This window comes from Oncorhynchus masou, chromosome 1 (genome assembly GCF_036934945.1).
Source record: "Oncorhynchus masou masou isolate Uvic2021 chromosome 1, UVic_Omas_1.1, whole genome shotgun sequence".
Lineage (NCBI taxonomy): Eukaryota > Metazoa > Chordata > Actinopteri > Salmoniformes > Salmonidae > Oncorhynchus > Oncorhynchus masou.
This window is the reverse complement of record NC_088212.1, coordinates 69,077,934-69,095,890: the sequence shown is the minus strand read 5'-3', so window position 1 is coordinate 69,095,890 and position 17,957 is coordinate 69,077,934. Positions and strand designations below refer to the sequence as shown.

General features: G+C 43.7%; 1 protein-coding gene across 4 annotated transcripts in view; it reads left to right on the top strand.

The window, feature by feature from the left end:
* The window catches only part of LOC135549266 (transcription factor 12-like), a 97,471-nt gene that overhangs the window by 19,315 nt on the left and 60,199 nt on the right, over positions 1–17,957 (top strand). For all 4 annotated transcript variants that reach the window (XM_064979299.1, XM_064979295.1, XM_064979291.1 and 1 more), the window contains exons 4-5: positions 476–558; positions 5,605–5,707. In XM_064979299.1, coding sequence (XP_064835371.1) covers positions 476–558; positions 5,605–5,707 — 186 coding nt within the window. The remainder of the gene's footprint in view (positions 1–475; positions 559–5,604; positions 5,708–17,957) is intronic.

Below are 17,957 nucleotides of genomic sequence, written 5' to 3'. Positions count from 1 at the left end.
CGCCCAGGGACAGACATGACTGTAGATGCACCGTTATGTCTTTTGTTAAACCAGGCGCCCTGGAGAACTGAGAGGCCGTTGCTATGAGACATTAGACGTGTGAAATATCTCTGCCCTGTTTGATTAACTGCAGCCTTCACCTTTTGATTCAGGAGAGATCATAAAGAAATGTTAAAAACAATCACTTTTGGATAGCAATGCAACTTTGCAATTCATTTGTTATATCACATTTTGAATAGTGTCTAATTCAGTTCCTCTAGGGGTACACTGGTTCCTGTCCTGTGCTGTATGGCCCCTCTCTTTCTGTGTTTGTTTGTATGTGTAACCTGTCACTCCAGCTCTGTCTAACTGTTAAATGTCTGTGTGTGTGAGTGTGTGTTCTTGTGAGATTAGAGAGAGTCTGTTTGTGTGTGTGTGTTGGTAAGGAGTCTGAGGACACTGTGCTGATGGAGTTGTGCATCTCTTCTTCTGACAGGTATGGATGAGAGGCCGAGCCAGGCATCGTCCTCCTGGGCCCCAGGTGGCCAGTCGTCCAGTCCCTCCTACGAGTCCTCCAGGGTAAGAATACCGGCCCACTCACTCTCCGTGCACTCCCTCACCTCACTCCTCTGTCTCCCTCACCTCACTCCTCTGTCTCCCTCACCTCACTCCTCTGTCTCTCTCACCTCACTCCTCTGTCTCCCTCACCTCACTCCTCTGTCTCCCTCACCTCACTCCTCTGTCTCTCTCACCTCACTCCTCTGTCTCCCTCACCTCACTCCTCTGTCTCCCTCTGTCTGGCCTTTCTGCACCACATCATTTAACACTAAGTACATCAACATGTTACATTTACAGCTCACTGCAGAGGCAGGGAGGGAGAGAGCACCAGTCATGTTTTGTGACCTGTAATTGGCATACTTTTCTTTTCCAGTATGACCTAATTGCATGGCACCAATATCCTCTTAAGTGATGGGATTAAATATGTTGTCATTTGCATTGGATTATTTGCGCTAATCTGAAATATTAAGCATTTGTCAGGGGAAGCTGATTAATGTTGTGCGCTTTGGAATTTCTGAATTGAGGAAAATTACTCCACCATTTGTAGATCTGTGCCAATATTAGGATTTAAGGTGCAAACTATATTTATGGTAGTGGACATCAATGGAAATATTGTTTGTTTTGGTTGATTGAAATTATAACTGTGACTAATGTTTATATTAGGTTATGAATATTCCTTAGAAATTATTTCAGTACCCGCAACGAGTGATTAATTAATTCTTTCCATTAGGATTTCCAGACTCATATGAATATTTTGACCGTAATTCAAATGTTATTTCTGATGCATGATCAGTTGCGTTGAATTTATCATGCATCATGCAAAGAGATAAAAAATAGAATGATGCGTGACATGAAATCATACCACAACTGGTTCGTATGGCATTTCTTTTCAAAGTGTGAATATATATTCTGTGTCTCTGTATTTGTTGTTTGTCTCCTACACCATGGTGGTTCTGGGTGCCCTGTATGAATTTCATTTAACGTCAATCTCCTGTCACTTTCCATCAGAAATCAGTTAAATGTCAGGTCTGCTCGGCCCGCATTACCTTGTTTATTTTCCAATGCCCTTCCCGAATGAACCTCTACAGGCTATGGTTCCTTCGGCTGCCTGATCCGAATTATAAGATGGAGACGTTTGAGATATCTTTGCTTTGGGTGCATATAAATCAGCGTTTTTGACATTGCAAGGGGCGGGCATCAGTAAGCAGACAGCTGTTTGTGCCTCCATTACTGCACATATGCACACAAACATGGAAAAACACACACACACACGCACGCACGCACGCACGCACGCACACACACACACACACACACACACACACACACACACACACACACACACACACACACACACACACACACACACACACACACACACACACACTTCCACATACATTTACACACACTTCCACATACATTCACACATTCCTTCACACATACCTTCACACAGATACGCACGGATGCACACACAAATACCAGAGAGCCAGAGAGATGGGGTTGTTTGTCCAGGTTTTACAGGTGTTTTATCAACGTGATTACTCATGTAGGCCAGAGAAGAAGACTTGCTCTGAAATAACCATTCTCCTAATAGGGGATGGTATTTCTTCTAGTTTCTCTGTACAGCAAATTGCAGGGTTCTCTTAATTTACACCTTATACCAAACCATTTCTTTTGTTATTGGCAGCGCATGCTATTCAGGAGATTTTGTAGACATAATTGAGAGTGAGTATGGACACCAAATTGATGGGGAAAGGCAACTATACACTGCCTGTCAAAGGTTCATCCGGATGACTTTGACCAAAGAGAATGGAGCCAATCTCTTTAATCCCCAGGCATATTTGATCTCTGCCTGCACCAGTACATCTGTCCATTCATCACTCTGTCTGTCCGTACAGACCATGGTATGCTATATCTTTGTGCCTCTGCTCCCCCACACTCCTGCGCCACATTCACGTTGAAGCAGTGTACCTAAAATGCAGTTACAATGTTCACTAGCAATGTGCTGAGTGCACAGATAAATAGCCTGCAGCAGAACACATGCATAGATACTGTGGTATTTATAGCACAATGGTGCTTATTCCCAAATAAGAGGAAGGACATCCTCTGATTTTGAGATGTGGTTTAGATCTTCATCTGAGATTTGATTTGGAAAGACAGGGAGTATTAGGTCAAGCAGTGTCATGACTTCTGCCGAAGTCGGTTCCTCTCCTTGTTCGGGCGGCGTTCGGCGGTCGACCTCACCGGTCTTCTAGCCATCGCCGATCCACCTTTCATTTTCCATTTGTTTTGTCCTGGTTTTCATTCCCTCATTACTTGTCGTGTATATAACCCTCTGTTCCCCCCATGTCTGTGTGTGAAATTGTTTATTGTCAGGTTGGTACGCTTCCGACTGGTATATGTCGGGTTTTGTTTTTTGTACCAGTGCTTTGTGGCAGCCGGTACTTTGTACTTGGTTGTGTGTACTTTCTGCTGCCTCACTTGTTCTTTGGGCATTTGTTTTTGTGACGCGGTTGCATCCTGTTTTAATAATTGCCTGAGTAAAGTGCTTTGTCCACTCATCTCTGCTCTCCTGCGCCTGACTTCGATGCACCAGCTACACCCACCCCTTGACAAGCAGTGTGTTTGGCCCAGCCGGAAGACAGGGAGGAGTCTAGGAACAGAACCCTTTAAATCCATTAAACAGTAGATAAGCACTTATCTACAATTCAGCTTTTGTCTCAAAAATCGTATTTCCCTAATTCTCACTGTAATGCTTCATAAATTGTGTTCAGCAACTCATACTAAGCAAGGTTTCTCAGAAGAAACGCTTTTCGGAAAGTGGGTTTCTGTTATTCAAAGAGTTCAGTGTAGTGTGTCTGTCCGAGTGGGCCTGCTTGGGTGCTTCAAGATAGCAGTGTATGATTAGTGGACTGTGAACAGACTACAGCCCTCCGTGCTGACCTTGGCTTCCAGCCAGCCAACGTATCATGGGCAGTTGTGGCTGCAGGCCAGCCGCCTGACAGCCGGAGCTGTGCCCACCGCCAGTGCAGGAGGCCCCGCAGCCCGCATGACCCAGCCCTGCCGCGACACTCACCCCGCACACGTCCATCACGCCCGTATCATGCCTCCCCAAGCCACCGCAGCGCAGCCAAACATTCACCTGGGACGCCACACTCCATCTAGGAGATGACTTTTTAAACTCTGTGGCGAGGGGTAGGGGCAAGGCAGGAGTTGTGGCCTGCATGCTTAAGTAGTGATTTGACAGTTATGTAGCTGGCGGTAACTGGCCCCGTTGGTCGCAGTGACAGCATGTGTTAGCGTCTGGGCCGACGTAGCCGAGCAGTGTTTGTAAATGATGAGGGTTCTGTGATTGATGATCTAATGGTCGCAGAGGAGCAGACACAGGGAGGGCTGGGTAGTGTGATCTCACCCTGACCATTATCCCCTCTGCCTTTCTTCTCTCTGGTCCTCCCTACCTGCCCCTCCTCGCTGGCCTTTTCCAGCTCTGTGGCAGCTGTCTTCACCAGGGAAGAAAAGACCAGGAGGAAATAGAGGACTGAGATGTCCAGATTAAGTCGTTGATTACTTACTACTCTTTGTTTTATTTGGTTAAATGTCAGTTGAAACACACCTGGGGGATTTGATTTGTAGTACAGGAGAGGTTTGTATGGGTTGTTGTTGCCTGCCTGTGTGTGTGTATTTGTGTGTGTGTGTGTGTATTTGTGTGTGTGTGTGTGTGTGTGTGTGTGTGTGTGTGTGTGTTTCGGAGCCTCTCACAGGGGTGGTGTTATTAGTGAGTCCGTTCATGGCGTGATTAACAGGGAGCGCGGCCTGGCAGGAACACAATGGGGAATCTCTGTGGATTCCCTCGACACAGCACAACACTCCACTGCCTTTGAAATTACTCCATCACCGTCTGCTCACAAAAAAAGATGGATAACAAGATTTACTTTTTTTTTACTGTATGTTGAATGCAGAGGGTACGAGTTGGGGGAAAAAAGCTCTATAGAAATTCTCGTCCAGTGCTGCTCGGTCCCTCCGGTGGGAGTTAATGTAGTTTGGAGGGACGCATTTGACTGGAGCGCAGGGGGATTTTCACAGGGCCTGGGATTAGTACTGCTACAGAGTATCTTTTATTGCAGGGGACCCTGAGTTTTCAAAGACCATACTGTGACCGATATTTAGACCTAAGCTCCTGAAGCTGATAACTGTCATGAAAGACCGCAGGAGAAAAAGGGCATTTTTTAAGCTGCAGGTACCGTGGTAGGATGGAGGGTGGCAGTTTTCCCCGTCATAGAATATAATACCCTGTTATTAAATGTTTTACATTACAATCATTATTGTCACAGTATATAGAGGTTTTTAATTATCGTAAGTGAGTGAGATTTGTTTTCATTCAAAAAAACAAAGCCGCATATGTTGCGTTTAGTGTAAATGTTGCTTGGCAACGTTTTGAGACTTGCTGTCTTTAGCTAAACAAATACACCACCTAGAACGTTTTTATGGGGGAAACATTTTAAAACTGATCTTGGAATTGGGTATTGCGTTTTATGAGAGGTTTGCTAGAATCTCTTGGACTGGTTCATGACCGCCTCTTGTAGGGCATTGGAAGATGAATCCCTGCAACTACGCCTTAGAATTGACACAAGTCACTGATGCTGTTATGTATCCATTTGGACTAAGGGTTTTTCCTAATTGTTTTCATCCATATGTGAATGTGCTTGTTTGTGCATCATGCATGTTCTGATCCATGTAATGTATGTACAATTAACATGCCAACATGTCTTCTCTCAAAAAGCCCACTGCCTCTTCAGATCCACAGAATTACATGTGCATCATTAACCTTGTATTTTCTAATCCTGAAACATGTGGCGTTAACAGGCTGATCAGGGTTCTGTTTTTACTGCTTTTACAATCAGTCAGAGATTTAAAAAGTCATTTTTAATGACGGAAAGGAGAAAAATGTACAGTTTCAGGGGACAGTTGACCAATTGTGCTCTACCTTCCTCAGTAATTAGTGTACTGTCATAGCACTCAATTAGCCAAGCAGCCTAATAATGTGTTTAATACTCTGATCTCTCCCCCCAGGGTTTGGCAGACAGCCCTCATTATGGTGATCACTTGAGTGGCAGTCGATTAGTGTCCCATGAAGGATTGTCCCAGACACCTTTTATGAACTCCAGCATAATGGGTAAGTAGGTGCTTCTCAACACCTCACCCCTCACATGCCAAAAGGTCTCAGAGATCCATTTTATTTAAAAACAAATCCCTTTAGCCCTGTGTGGACAAGGCATGTCACACATCTGGAAGTGGCAGCCCCCACAGCCCGCTAGGTCGGGTGTTTTTCCACTTCCTATCCCTTCCTCTCCTCACACTCTCTCCTTACTTCACCCTCTCTCTCCTGCTCTCCATCTCCCTCTCTCCTCCTGTGGTGATCATCTTCAGAAGTTGACCCTCCCCCAGGGTGGAAGTAACGCCATCAGTACAGTTTTCCATCACAAAAGACTGTCTTCTAGCTATTAGAAAAGCCATCGGCTACTTCCAGTGGCAGGGGAGGTGGTGTCTAAGAAAGGGGGGTTAACCAAGCAGATGTGCCAGAGACCATTTCATACAAAACAGCCCACCATCACCATTGTGGGATATCATTTAGGATTTCTAATAGATGCTTGAATGGCAGGTGATCTGTGATGGTTTATACAGACTTAGCGTTTGGGTTTGTTAAATCATGCGTAGCCTGATTGTGCTGCTCTGATGTTGCACCACCACCTCCATTTGTCTGCTACCAGCAGCAGTATGATAATTCCCTTTCAAATAAAAGCCTTTATTTTGAAGCCAGTAGTGACTCCATTCAGATTGGGATGCTTTTGGAGATTTACGAGATTGAATTTACTGTGCTGGTCCTTTGCCACCCCAGTATATAATCACTGTTGAGTATGAACAGATAAGAATGATGATCACTGGTTAAAGAAATCCCCATCATAAAACCATATTATAGATTTATCAAACCTAAATGGTGGGTTAGAATTTCTAAAGGTTATTTATTCCCCTCTGATGTGATGGTTACATTCTAACAATTAAAAGCTATATATTACACTGGCCTTTCTCCTGGAGTCATTGTGATGTGTTAGCACATGACAGTTTAATGGGCAACTGAATCCCCGGCTCATTGTAAGATTGCCCTGGAGACTGGTTGCCATGCAAGGTGGATAGTTTACGGATGGGTGCTGGTGCAGGAGACGACTGAAAATGAAATGTTATCTTTGTGGCGATTCATCACAGGATGTATTTGGGTAGGTGGGCTCCTCTCTGTTCTCTGGCTCTGGCTGTAATTATGCTTATAAGTGGCACAATATAGAAATGATCTGCTGCAATGATGTGTCAGGGCATTAGACAATCTGATTGTGGGCCTAAATTGCCTGTGCTTATCAGAGGCTGGGATTGGAAGATGAGCCTGGTCTTCAATGCAATTGAATTTCAGCAGTAATATCTGGGATTTACATGGAATTACCTAGTTTGGAGCGACCTTATTAAATCAAGCCTGAAAGGTTATTCCTCACCAATGAAAGAGGTGGAACACGCATGCAGGGACGTTATACAATTATGCATTACAACTACACACGCAGCATTTCCAAGGGAACCCTCTGGTTGTACAGTACTACGTGACCCATTTTTGTTTGATCTCACCAATGGAGTTTTACAACCGAGCCATGGTCATCTAAATGGATTATCTTAATCCAAATCTCAATGGTCTGCAGTTTCCTTTGACAAATATTTGGATGATGTAGACCCTTTGTTTAGATACCTCAGTGTATGTGGTTACTCAATGCATTTAAAAGAAGATAACATGTTTTGAACGATTGGAAGCATAGGTTCAATGACTCACTGCCACATTTACTGAGCTGTATTTTTGGTATTCTATTTGGAATTGTATAAGAATGTACATTGTTCCGATTTGTGTGTTTATATTATTTAAGTGTGCCGTGCTTTACTGATAGTTCTGCAGGTGGAAAGGAACAATGGTCTTCCTTACTCACTGCTTTGTGTGTGTTCAGACCCATACAGTCCTTGGCTTCGTCAGACCTGACTCACAATGACCAGGAAACCTAATTTGCAATGTTTTTGAACAACATCTAAATCAGCTTTAGTTTAGATAAGAAATCTTACCTCCTAAGACGTACTTAGTCGAAGAAAAGCCAGCAAGCCATTGTCCTGATTGTATTGTGTGTGTGTGTGCATGTTTTTGTCTTTGTATTTTATTTCATGGTTTGTAAATGGAACAGAGGAGACGGTTGGCTCAGACCCGACTCCATCATTCAACCAAAGAGAAGTATGACATGTTGAAAGCAGCTTGGGGTTATTTGAGGTCAGCTATTGTGTATGATAATGAACATGTTACAGTTGTTCGTGCCCAACAGATGGCTGGCAATGACTGTTTATTTGACATTACATTTTAATGACAGTTACCAGCAGAATATGCTGCATGACTTGAATAATGGAGGCTCATTCTAGAGGTCATCTTTGGTTCATTGGGGCTTTGTCTTTGTACAGCTTGGGGATAGTAGAATAACAAATGAATAGTAAACTGTGTTGTACATATAATGGGAACAGGAGTACCCAATGTCTTTCAGGAATCAGATATGAATCTACATAAATAGATGATGATCAGAATTACCCCCTCTTGCCTCATGCCTTATTGTCTGTCCCTCACGAGTAAAGCCTGTGGGTTGGGGGGTGAGGAATGTGGATTAGGATGAGGAGAAAGGCAGGGTGTCGTGTGAGCTGTCTGTGATGGCACCAGCAGCCTCTCTTGGGGCTAGCATAGTGCCTGTGTCAGAGCGGGTTAGGCGGTCACCCCCCCCCCCCCAATCCTCTTACTGCATGACGACACATTCTCCTCAGCACGCTACACTATCCATACATACAGTAGTGCAGTATCAGCTCACTGTCTCACTCAGAAGGCCATGTAGATCCCTCTGACTCAATCACTGCCTGTGTAGATGACGAGTTGGTGAGCAACACGGACATGCTGCTCATTGTGTTTCCATGTTTGTATGTATGCAAATGCTGCTCCTTGACAAAATCCAGTAAACAGTAAATAATGGTAAGCGGCAAACAAAGTGGGAAAGGATGGAGTGAGTATTATAATGGAACGACGTGTTCAATCCCATCCAGTGTTGCAAATGCAATATTCTTAGTATTTATAACTCCCACTGAGGATCTAGATGTATTAAATAAGTATACCTCTGCTCCCTTTCCCCTCCTATTCTTCTGTTCACTCTACATTCCATGTACGGAATCCTAGAACAAGTTCTAGAAACTCTAAGGTAAAAGATGATTATGGCCTATGTCCAGCCCCCCTTGCCCTGTCTCTCCCCCGGCTGAGGATGTGTCCTGTATACCAGTGTTTCTCTGAGGAAGGAGTGGAGGGTGTTGCATAACGCTGACTGTGAGTAGTTGTTTGAGGCAATATTTAATAAGCACTAATCCAGCTTTAGATTAAATAGAAATATGCATGCAGATAGGGAATCCTGCCTCTTCAGCGGGTGTAGTATTTACTGGTCAAACAGATTATGATCACAAAGAGAAATTGGTTTAGTCTTTTGTTGATATTCAAGACACAAAAGGTAACAGTTGGCAGGGCAAAACACACTTGTTTTTTTTGTATTATTGGGATGGGAAAATCTTTCTGCTTTAATATGAATCTAAATCAGAAGAAAAATCTGGGCTTGTTACTGATGTCTCTCATTTACAGTGCCTTCAGAAAGTCATTGAATTGTTTGGACATGATTTAGAAAGACTTCCTCAAGTCTTAAAAATAATTTTGTAACCTGTCTCCTCCCCCTCAATGTACACTGATTTAAGTAGAATTAACAAGTGACATCAATAAGGGATCATAGCTTTGACCTGGATTCACCTGGTCAGTCTTTGTCATGGAAATAGCAGGTATTCCGAATGTGTTGTGCACTCCGTGTATCAAGGGAAGGGTATAAAACAATTTCTAGAGTCTTGAAAGTTTCGAGGAGCACAGTGGTCTCCATCATTGGGAATTTGACAAAATATGGAACTACCCAGACTCTGCCTAGAGCTGGCTGCCCGACCAAACCTTGGTCAGGGAGGTGACCAAGAACCCAATGACCACTCTGACAGAACTACAGAGTTTCTTGGCTGAGATGCACACATTGTATATAGACTCCCCTTTTTTCTACTGTGTTATTGACTTGTTAATTGTTTACTCCATGTGTAACTCTGTGTTGTCTGTTCACACTGCTATGCTTTATCTTGGCCAGGTCGCAGTTGCAAATGAGAACTTGTTCTCAACTAGCCTACCTGGTTAAATAAAGGTGAAATAAAAATAAAAAATAAAAAATGGGAGAACCTGCCTCAGTCTCTACAGCACTTCACCAATTTGGGCTTTATGGGACAGTGGCCAGACAGAAGCCATTCCTGAGAAAAATGACAGAACACCTGGACAGAACATAAAGGACATAAAAGATTCGGGGGTCTGATGAGACAAACATTTTACTCTTTGGCCTGAATGCAAAGCACTATGTCTGGAGAAAACCACACACAGCTCATCACCCATCTAACATCATCCCTACCTTGAAGCATGGTGGTGGCAGTCCCCACCTGAGACTGGTAAGGATAGAGAGAACAATGAATGGAGGCAAATACAGGCAAATCCTTGATGAGAATCTGCTTCAGAGTGCAAATGACCTTAAACTGGGACGAATATTTACATTCCTACTGGACAACGACCCCAAGTATACAGCCAGAGCAATGCTGGAATGGCTTCAGAACAAGAATGTGAAAGAACTTGAGTAGCCCAGCTGAAGCCCAGACTTGAATAACCTTGATAATCTGTGAAAAGACTTGAAGATTTGCTGTTCCCCGCCACTCCCCATCTAACTTAACAGCTCTTGAGAAAATCTGCATGGAAGAATGGGAGAAAATGCCCAAATCCAGATGTTCAAAGCTGATAGAGACATACCCAAGACGACACATAACGCTGTAATTGCAGCCAAAGGTGCTTCTACAAAGTATTGACTCAGGGGTCTGAATACTTATGTAAATGAGATATTTATTTATTTCATTTTAAATAAAGTTGCAAAAATGTCCAAAAAACATGTTTTCACATTGACATTATGGGTTATTGTGTGTAGATGGGTAATACAAATTATCAATTTAATCCATTTTGAATTCAGGCTGTAACACAACAAAATGTGGAATAAGTCCAGGTGTATGAATACTTTCTGAAGGCACTGTAGCCCTGAGATTTCCCTGTAGTGTCACCATGCGTTCTGGGTCAGCTTGTGGTCCACATCTCTGCATATGTGTATATACACTGAGAGTACAAAACATTAAGAACACCTGCACTTTCTATGACATAGACTGACCAGATGAATCCTGGTTAACACTATGAATCCTTATTGATGTCAATTGTTAAATCCACTAAAATCAGTGTAGATGAAGGGGAGGAGACAGGTTAAATAATGATTTTAAAGCCTTGAGACAATTGAGATATGGATTGTGTATGTGTGCCATTCAAAGGGTGAATGGGCAAGACAAAAGATTTAAGTGCCTTTGAACAGGTTATGGTAGTAGGTGCCAGACGCACCGGTTTGTATCAAGAACTGCAACACTGCTGGGTTTTTCACATTCAACAGTTTCCAGTGTGTATCAAGAATGGTCCACCACCCAAAGGACATCCAGCCAACTTGGACACAACTGTGGGAAACATTGGAGTCAACATGGGCCAGCATCCCTGTGGAATGCTTTCGGCACTTTGTAGAGTCCATGCCCCGACAAATTGTGGCTGTTCTGAGGGCAAAAGGAGGTGGTGCAACTCAATAGTTGGAAGGTGTTCTTTATGTACATATGAGTGGTTCTATATCTTCAATATGTTCATTTAACAGCGGTACATGGAGAATTCTCCTGGCCCTGTAATGTTGTTTCATTTTTCAGAGTTGCTAGACCTATAGTGAACGATAGCTATACTTGTATCTGCTCCTGCATTGAGAGCATGAAAGGACTCATTGAGTTGTATTTCCTGAGAGCCCTATGCTGGTTAATTGGGATGACTATATGAGTACCAGACTTGGATCTTATTTCCTGCTGAGTTTCATCTCTTACTGTAGAATGGAGAGGAAACGTTTAACAGTCTGTTGCAATTTGAACAATTAGTACAGATGATAAGATATAAATAGACTAGCAGCAGTGTGATTACCATTTTTTGTTACCCCTTTTCTGTTGAGTAGAAGCACAGAGCCTATTCACCCACCTAGGTGAGGAGGAAAGGTGTTGAGGGTTACTGTACGCTGCTTCAGGTGCCAGTTTAAATAAGTCCTCCAATGATTTCTCACTTATTTTGGCTTTGAGCTTCTTCATTCACCTTGGGTGAGTTCTATTCTATAAAAATTGACGGTGTTTGGTCTTTTTCTTCAGTTTGGCATAGACAAGGCCTATATGTACCATTAAAAACAGAGGCTAGGAAGAGCTATTGACTTTCAGCCTGGCTCTCAGATGGCACTTGGAAATCACTGCTTCATTTCACAAGACAGGATTTATTCCGTGAGTCACGTTGAGTCACGTTGATGGCTCTGTGTCAAAGAAGAAGAGAAAGAAGGGGAAATGTCCTACAAGGACATCCAGAAACATGAAACATCGTTGCTGTCTTTTGATCACTTTTCTCTTTTTTTGCAGTAAAAAATCTGTTGCAACCTTCCTCTTGACAGTTGGAGTAGGTTTAGTGACCTTTGGAGTAGGTTTGGTGACCATTGTTTGCTGAGTATGTTGAAAGTGATTTAATGAGAGTTTGAGTATGAGAGTTAGTGTGTGTGTGTGTCTGTGTGTGTATAGAGTACGTATGTAGAGTATGTATGTATACAGTACCAGTCAAAAGTTTGGACACACCTACTCATTCAAGGGATTTTCTTTTTACCAATTGTAGAATTGTCACGCCCTGACCATAGAGAGCCCTTGGTTCTCTATGGTATAGTAGGTCAGGGCGAGACTAGGTGGTGTTCTAGGTTTATTATTTCTATGTTGGTGCTCTTGGTATGGTTCACAATTAGAGGCAGCTGAGGGTCGTTGTCTCTAATTGGGGATCATACTTAAGGGTTCCCTGTTTCCACCTGCTGTGTGGGATATTGTTTTGAGTTAGTGCATGTAGCACCTCTGTTACGGTTCATTGTTTCTTTTTGTTTGGAAGTTTTGATTAAATAAATATGTGGAACTTTAATCACGCTGCGCCTTGGTCCGTCTCTCCACACAACCGTGACAAGAATTAAAGTTAAGACATCAATATATGAAATAACACATGAAATCATGTAGTAATGAAAAAATAGTTAAACAAATCAAAATAGATTCTTCAAAGTAGCCATCCTTTGCCTTGATGACAGCTTTGCACACTCTTGGCATTCTTTCAACCAGCTACATGAGGATTATATTTTGAACAGTCTTGAAGGAGTTCCCACATATGCTGAGCACTTGTTGGCTGCTTTTCCTTCACTCTGCAGTCCAACTCATCCTAAACCATTTCAATTGGGTTGAGGTTGGGTGATTGAGGAGGTCAGATCATCTGATGCAGTGGAACAGTGTAACTTTAGGCCGTCCCCTCGCCCATACCCGGGCGCGAACCAGGGACTCTCTGCACACATCAACAGCAGTCACCCACAAAGCATCGTTACCCATCGCTCCACAAAAGCCGTGGCGCTTGCAGAGCAAGGGGAACTACTACTTCAAGGTCTCAGAGCAAGTGATGTCACCGATTGAAACGCTATTTAGCACGCACCACCTTTAACTAAGCTAGCCGTTTCACATCCGTTACAGCAGCACTCCATCACTCTCCTTCTTGGTCAAATAGCCCTTACACATCCTGGAGGTGTGTTTCGGGTCTTTGTCATGTGGATAAACAAATGATAGTCTCAGTAAGCTCAAACCAGATGGGATGGCGTATCGCTGCAGAATGCTGTGCTGGGTAAGTGTGCTTTGAATTCTAAATAAATCACAGAGTGTCACCAACAAGCCACCCACATCACACCTCCTCCTACATGCTTCACGGTGGGAACCACACATGCAGAGATCATCCGTTCACCTACTCTGCGTCTCACAAAAAAACGGCGGTTGGAACCAAAAATCTCACATTTGGACTCATCAGACCAAAGGACAGATTTCCACCGGTCTAATGTCCATTGCTCGTGTCTCTTGGTCCAAGCAAGTCTCTTCTTATTGGTGTCCTTTAGTAGTGGTTTCTTTGCAGCAATTCGATCATGAAGGCCTGGTTCACACAGTCTCCTCTGAACAGTTGATGTTGAGATGTGTCTGTTACTTGATCTCTGTGAAGCATTTATTTGGGCTGCAATTTCTGAGGCTGGTAACTTATCCTCTGCAGCAGAAGTAACTCTGGGTCTTCCTTTCCTGTGGTGGTCCTCATGAGAGCCAGTTAGTTTCATCATAGCGCTGGATGATTTTTGCGACTGCACTTGAAGAAACTTTAAAATTTCTTGAATATTTTTCTGATTGACTGACCTTCATGTCTTAAAGTAATGATGGACTGTAATTTCTCTTTGTTTATTTGAGCTGTTCTTGCCATAATATGGACTTGGTCTTTTGCCAAATAGGGCTATCTTCTGTATACCACCCCAACCTTGTCACAATGCAACTGATTGGCTCAAACACATTCAGAAGATAATAAATTCCACAAATTAACTTTTAGCAAGGCGTACCTGTTAATTGAAATGCATTCTAGGTTACTACCTCATTAAGGCAGTTGAGAGAATGCCAAAAGTGTGCAAAGCTGTCACCAAGGCACTGGGTGGCTACTTTGAAGAAAAAAAATTATATAATATTATAATATATATAAAATATATTTGGATTTTTTTAACACATTTTTGGTTACCACATGATTCCATATGAGTTATTTCATAGTTTTGGTGTCTTCACTATTATTCTACAATGTAGAAAGTAGTAAAAATAAAGAATGAGTAGGTGTGTTCAAACTTTTGACTGTATGTGTGTGTGTTCAGCCATGTGACTGTCTGTATTAATAACTCTGCTGAGCTGCTACGATACACCCTCACATTCCTCCAGTGCACCTCATATGCTCTATGTGTGTAGTACTATTAAAACAAATCTGATTAATATAACTAGCTCACCACACACATCCAGGCCTTCTGTCATTAGACTTGATTTGGTGGACTAATGGTATTTCCAAGTTACATAATGTCTGCAGTGGCATGGGACTGTATTTAGCCAGAGTCACCCATGATGATCTCAGAGGTGTGTGTTGTGTTGCCTTCCAGTTGTTGAACACCATCCTAGGGATTACTGTGAAAATTCCCCTCACTAACCTGTTTAACCACTGCTCATATTTCCAGGCAGATTAAATCTACTAGGTGGCAGTTAATGGAGCAAGGGACTGTGGCCTGGGTCCCAGAGACAGACTGGAGGCCCCTAGATAGGGACAGACAGTCTCTGCCCTACTCTGTGGTCTGTGCTCCCACCAGCCCAGAGCCCAGGGCCCGTATCCACAAAGCGTCTCAAAGTAGGAGTGCTGATCTAGGATCAGATTAGCCTTTTAGATCATGATAAATAAGATTATATGAACATATCCTAGATCAGCATTCCTACTCTGAGATGCTTTGTGGATATGGTCCCAGCTCCTCCCTCTGCCTGTTCCTCTAGAGACAGTGGTTACTGGGTTTCCATCTGATACCCTGATTGATCTGTAACAGATGAAAAATACTTTTTTTTCATAGAAAGTGTTTTCTCTGTCGATTCATTTTTTTCCCATATAATTCCCTGGAGGTAAGTGCTTTTTAGTTTTCAGGCCAGAATATGTGGAGACTAGGTTCCACAGTCTCCTTTATTGAAAATGTGAGGCCTTCTCCATAGCTCCTCAACATAAAAAGCAGCCAGGCCTTGGACCAATCTTAAAGTCTGTGTGTATGCTCAGGAAAAGTCCAGACTGACATGCTTTCGCTGTTGATAGATGGACAAGAGGAGAGCAGTGAAGGTGGAGTTTAAATCACAATCTGTCCTTGAAGGCCAGCCAACCCCTGTTAGTGTGTCCAAGACCACTGTGACCATGTATCCAAGTGCATCAATGCTTTTCATACAACAATTTCAATCTGGATGAAAGTACACCTTTTTTAAAAGCAGCATTGCTCAGTATCCTTGGAACAGATGAATATCACACAGTTTAAATTGAACAGTGTCCAAGAATAGTTTGTGCTGCTTGCCTTATCTGGGTAATTAAAGCTGTAATGCTTGCTGTCACCAGGAAAATAATTGTGGAGCCCATGCAGCACTAGTTTCTGAGATTTGCATCCTCATTGCCAGCCTGCAGAGTGTTCTGCAGTTAGCCCTCCTCTCTCTCCTCTCTTCTCCCTCTGCTTTCTGCTAAATGAATTCTCCGTGCACAGAAGAATTGTTCTCATCTGTTTTTCATCTCCTTTTTATGAAACGTAATGGGTTTCCAGGAAATGAAATGATGCAGTCGTTTAGTGACAATGCAAAGTGTTCAGAGCATTTTGTTGCCTAGGGTTATGTGCATAAGAGGGGCCATGACAGCGCCAAGATGTATTCTCCCTGCCTTTTGTGCAGCGGGGGGAAAAATCAATCTCTCTCAGTGCCTCGGTAGTGTCTTTTTCTCCTATTTGTTTTTAATTGTTCCTTAAGGCTTATCATGGAGAGCCAAATCCCACATGGCGCTAGCATCCCGAGCGTGTTTAACTGGTGCAGGTGTCGGTGAGCTCGCATTCTGTCCCGCGAGGGCCCCTCCCCTGACCCAGGCAGTGATTGCATCCAGGTGCTGCTCAGGTGTTCACCCGGGTACTTCTGCATTGTGGGTCACAGGTGCTGCCAAGGTTGCTCCCTCTCCTCTCCTCGCCTCCGTCTGTCACTCACTCGCTCCTGCCTGCACCCCCCTTCTCTCTGATTGCGCCCCCCTCCTCTCTCTCTCTCTGTCTCTCTCTTCTCTATTTCTCCTGGTTACGCTCAAATTTGCCCAACCTCAGCAGCCTCCGCGGTAGAGGAGGAGGGGGCACTGGTATGGCTTTGGAGTGTGGAGACACACACACACACACAGATGGTGAGCTGTACTCACAGGTGTGAGTCACAGTAGATCATTAAGGACTGTGAGTGATTGTGGTGGTTGGTCCTTTAACCATACTCACTGTAAGCTGAACTGAACTAGAGATGGATTAGATGATATTATCCTTTTGTCTACTCCACTGGTTTGGTACCACACGAGGAGAGAAGACTGGTTTGTAATGAATCCACTCCTGTGTGAAGGCACAAGGCCTTAGCACAGTGAGAGCACATTTCTGCAACCATTTCAAGCATATGTATTGCTACTTGTGATTTGTTTACTGGTCCTAAACAATAGGTGAATACATTTTTTTGTGGGTTGTTTTTCTGGTGTCTGGTGTTATGCTATGTGTCAGGCCAGCAGAGGAGGAGAAAGAAAGAGAGTGGAGAGGGAGGAGAGGGGAGGTGCGGGGAGAGGAGGTGTGGTGGGCTGTAGTCTAGTGGATGTAGCCGGTCATTATGCAGAGCTGCAGGGTGCGCTTATCTGTTACTGTGCTCAGTGGAGCGTGAAGAGCTGAAGACGAGCTGAAAGGGCACAAATCCCTCTCCTCCATCCCACTCCCACACATCCCCCCACGTCCCCTCCCCGCCCCACTCACCCCCTTCCGGTCCCTGCCCTCCTCAGGCCCTGGCGCCAGTGCTGCCAGTGAGGCATTGCCCAGCCCAGCTGCAGAGGGGGCTACCTGTCCAAGAAGGAGGGCCAGGGGAGAGGTGAGGTGATGTAACAGGTCCCTGAGGGGCAGCTGCAGTAGCGGAGGGGCGATGACAGTAATTACAGGTCCAGCCAATCAGTCCAGGAACATCTGGAAATATCATCCTCTTCCACTGCATGTAATATTGTATCATATTGTACAAGATAGTCACCTCAACTCCACTGATTCTGACAGCACAGCATACTGTACATCATAGTGAAATATTTCTGGTGTTGGTTTGACTGTGGATTATAAGCATTCAGTAAAACCAGCTCTTCTTTTCATTCCCGTTTCATGAAATATAAGGGCGTTTGATTGTTCAGTAATTCACATCCTGTCTTTTCCACGACTCCTCTACCTTGTGTCTGCTGTTTCCCTTGGTGACAAAGCCAACCCACTCCTGTAAAGCCCACCTAAAGTCAGGCAAGCCTATTTCCATAGAAATCTCTGTAATGCTAAATGACACATCAAAAAGCATAGCTTGGTGCATTGCTCAATTGTGAGATACTACATCTACAGCAAGGAAGGATTTTCAGAATAGTGGAGGCAGTGTCTTACTAGGGTTTGACGACTGAATCATGAGCTGCCAGCATTTAGCCAATCCCTTTATACACACACATCTAAAGAATCTGCCTACAATCACAATTGGAAAGCATCCAT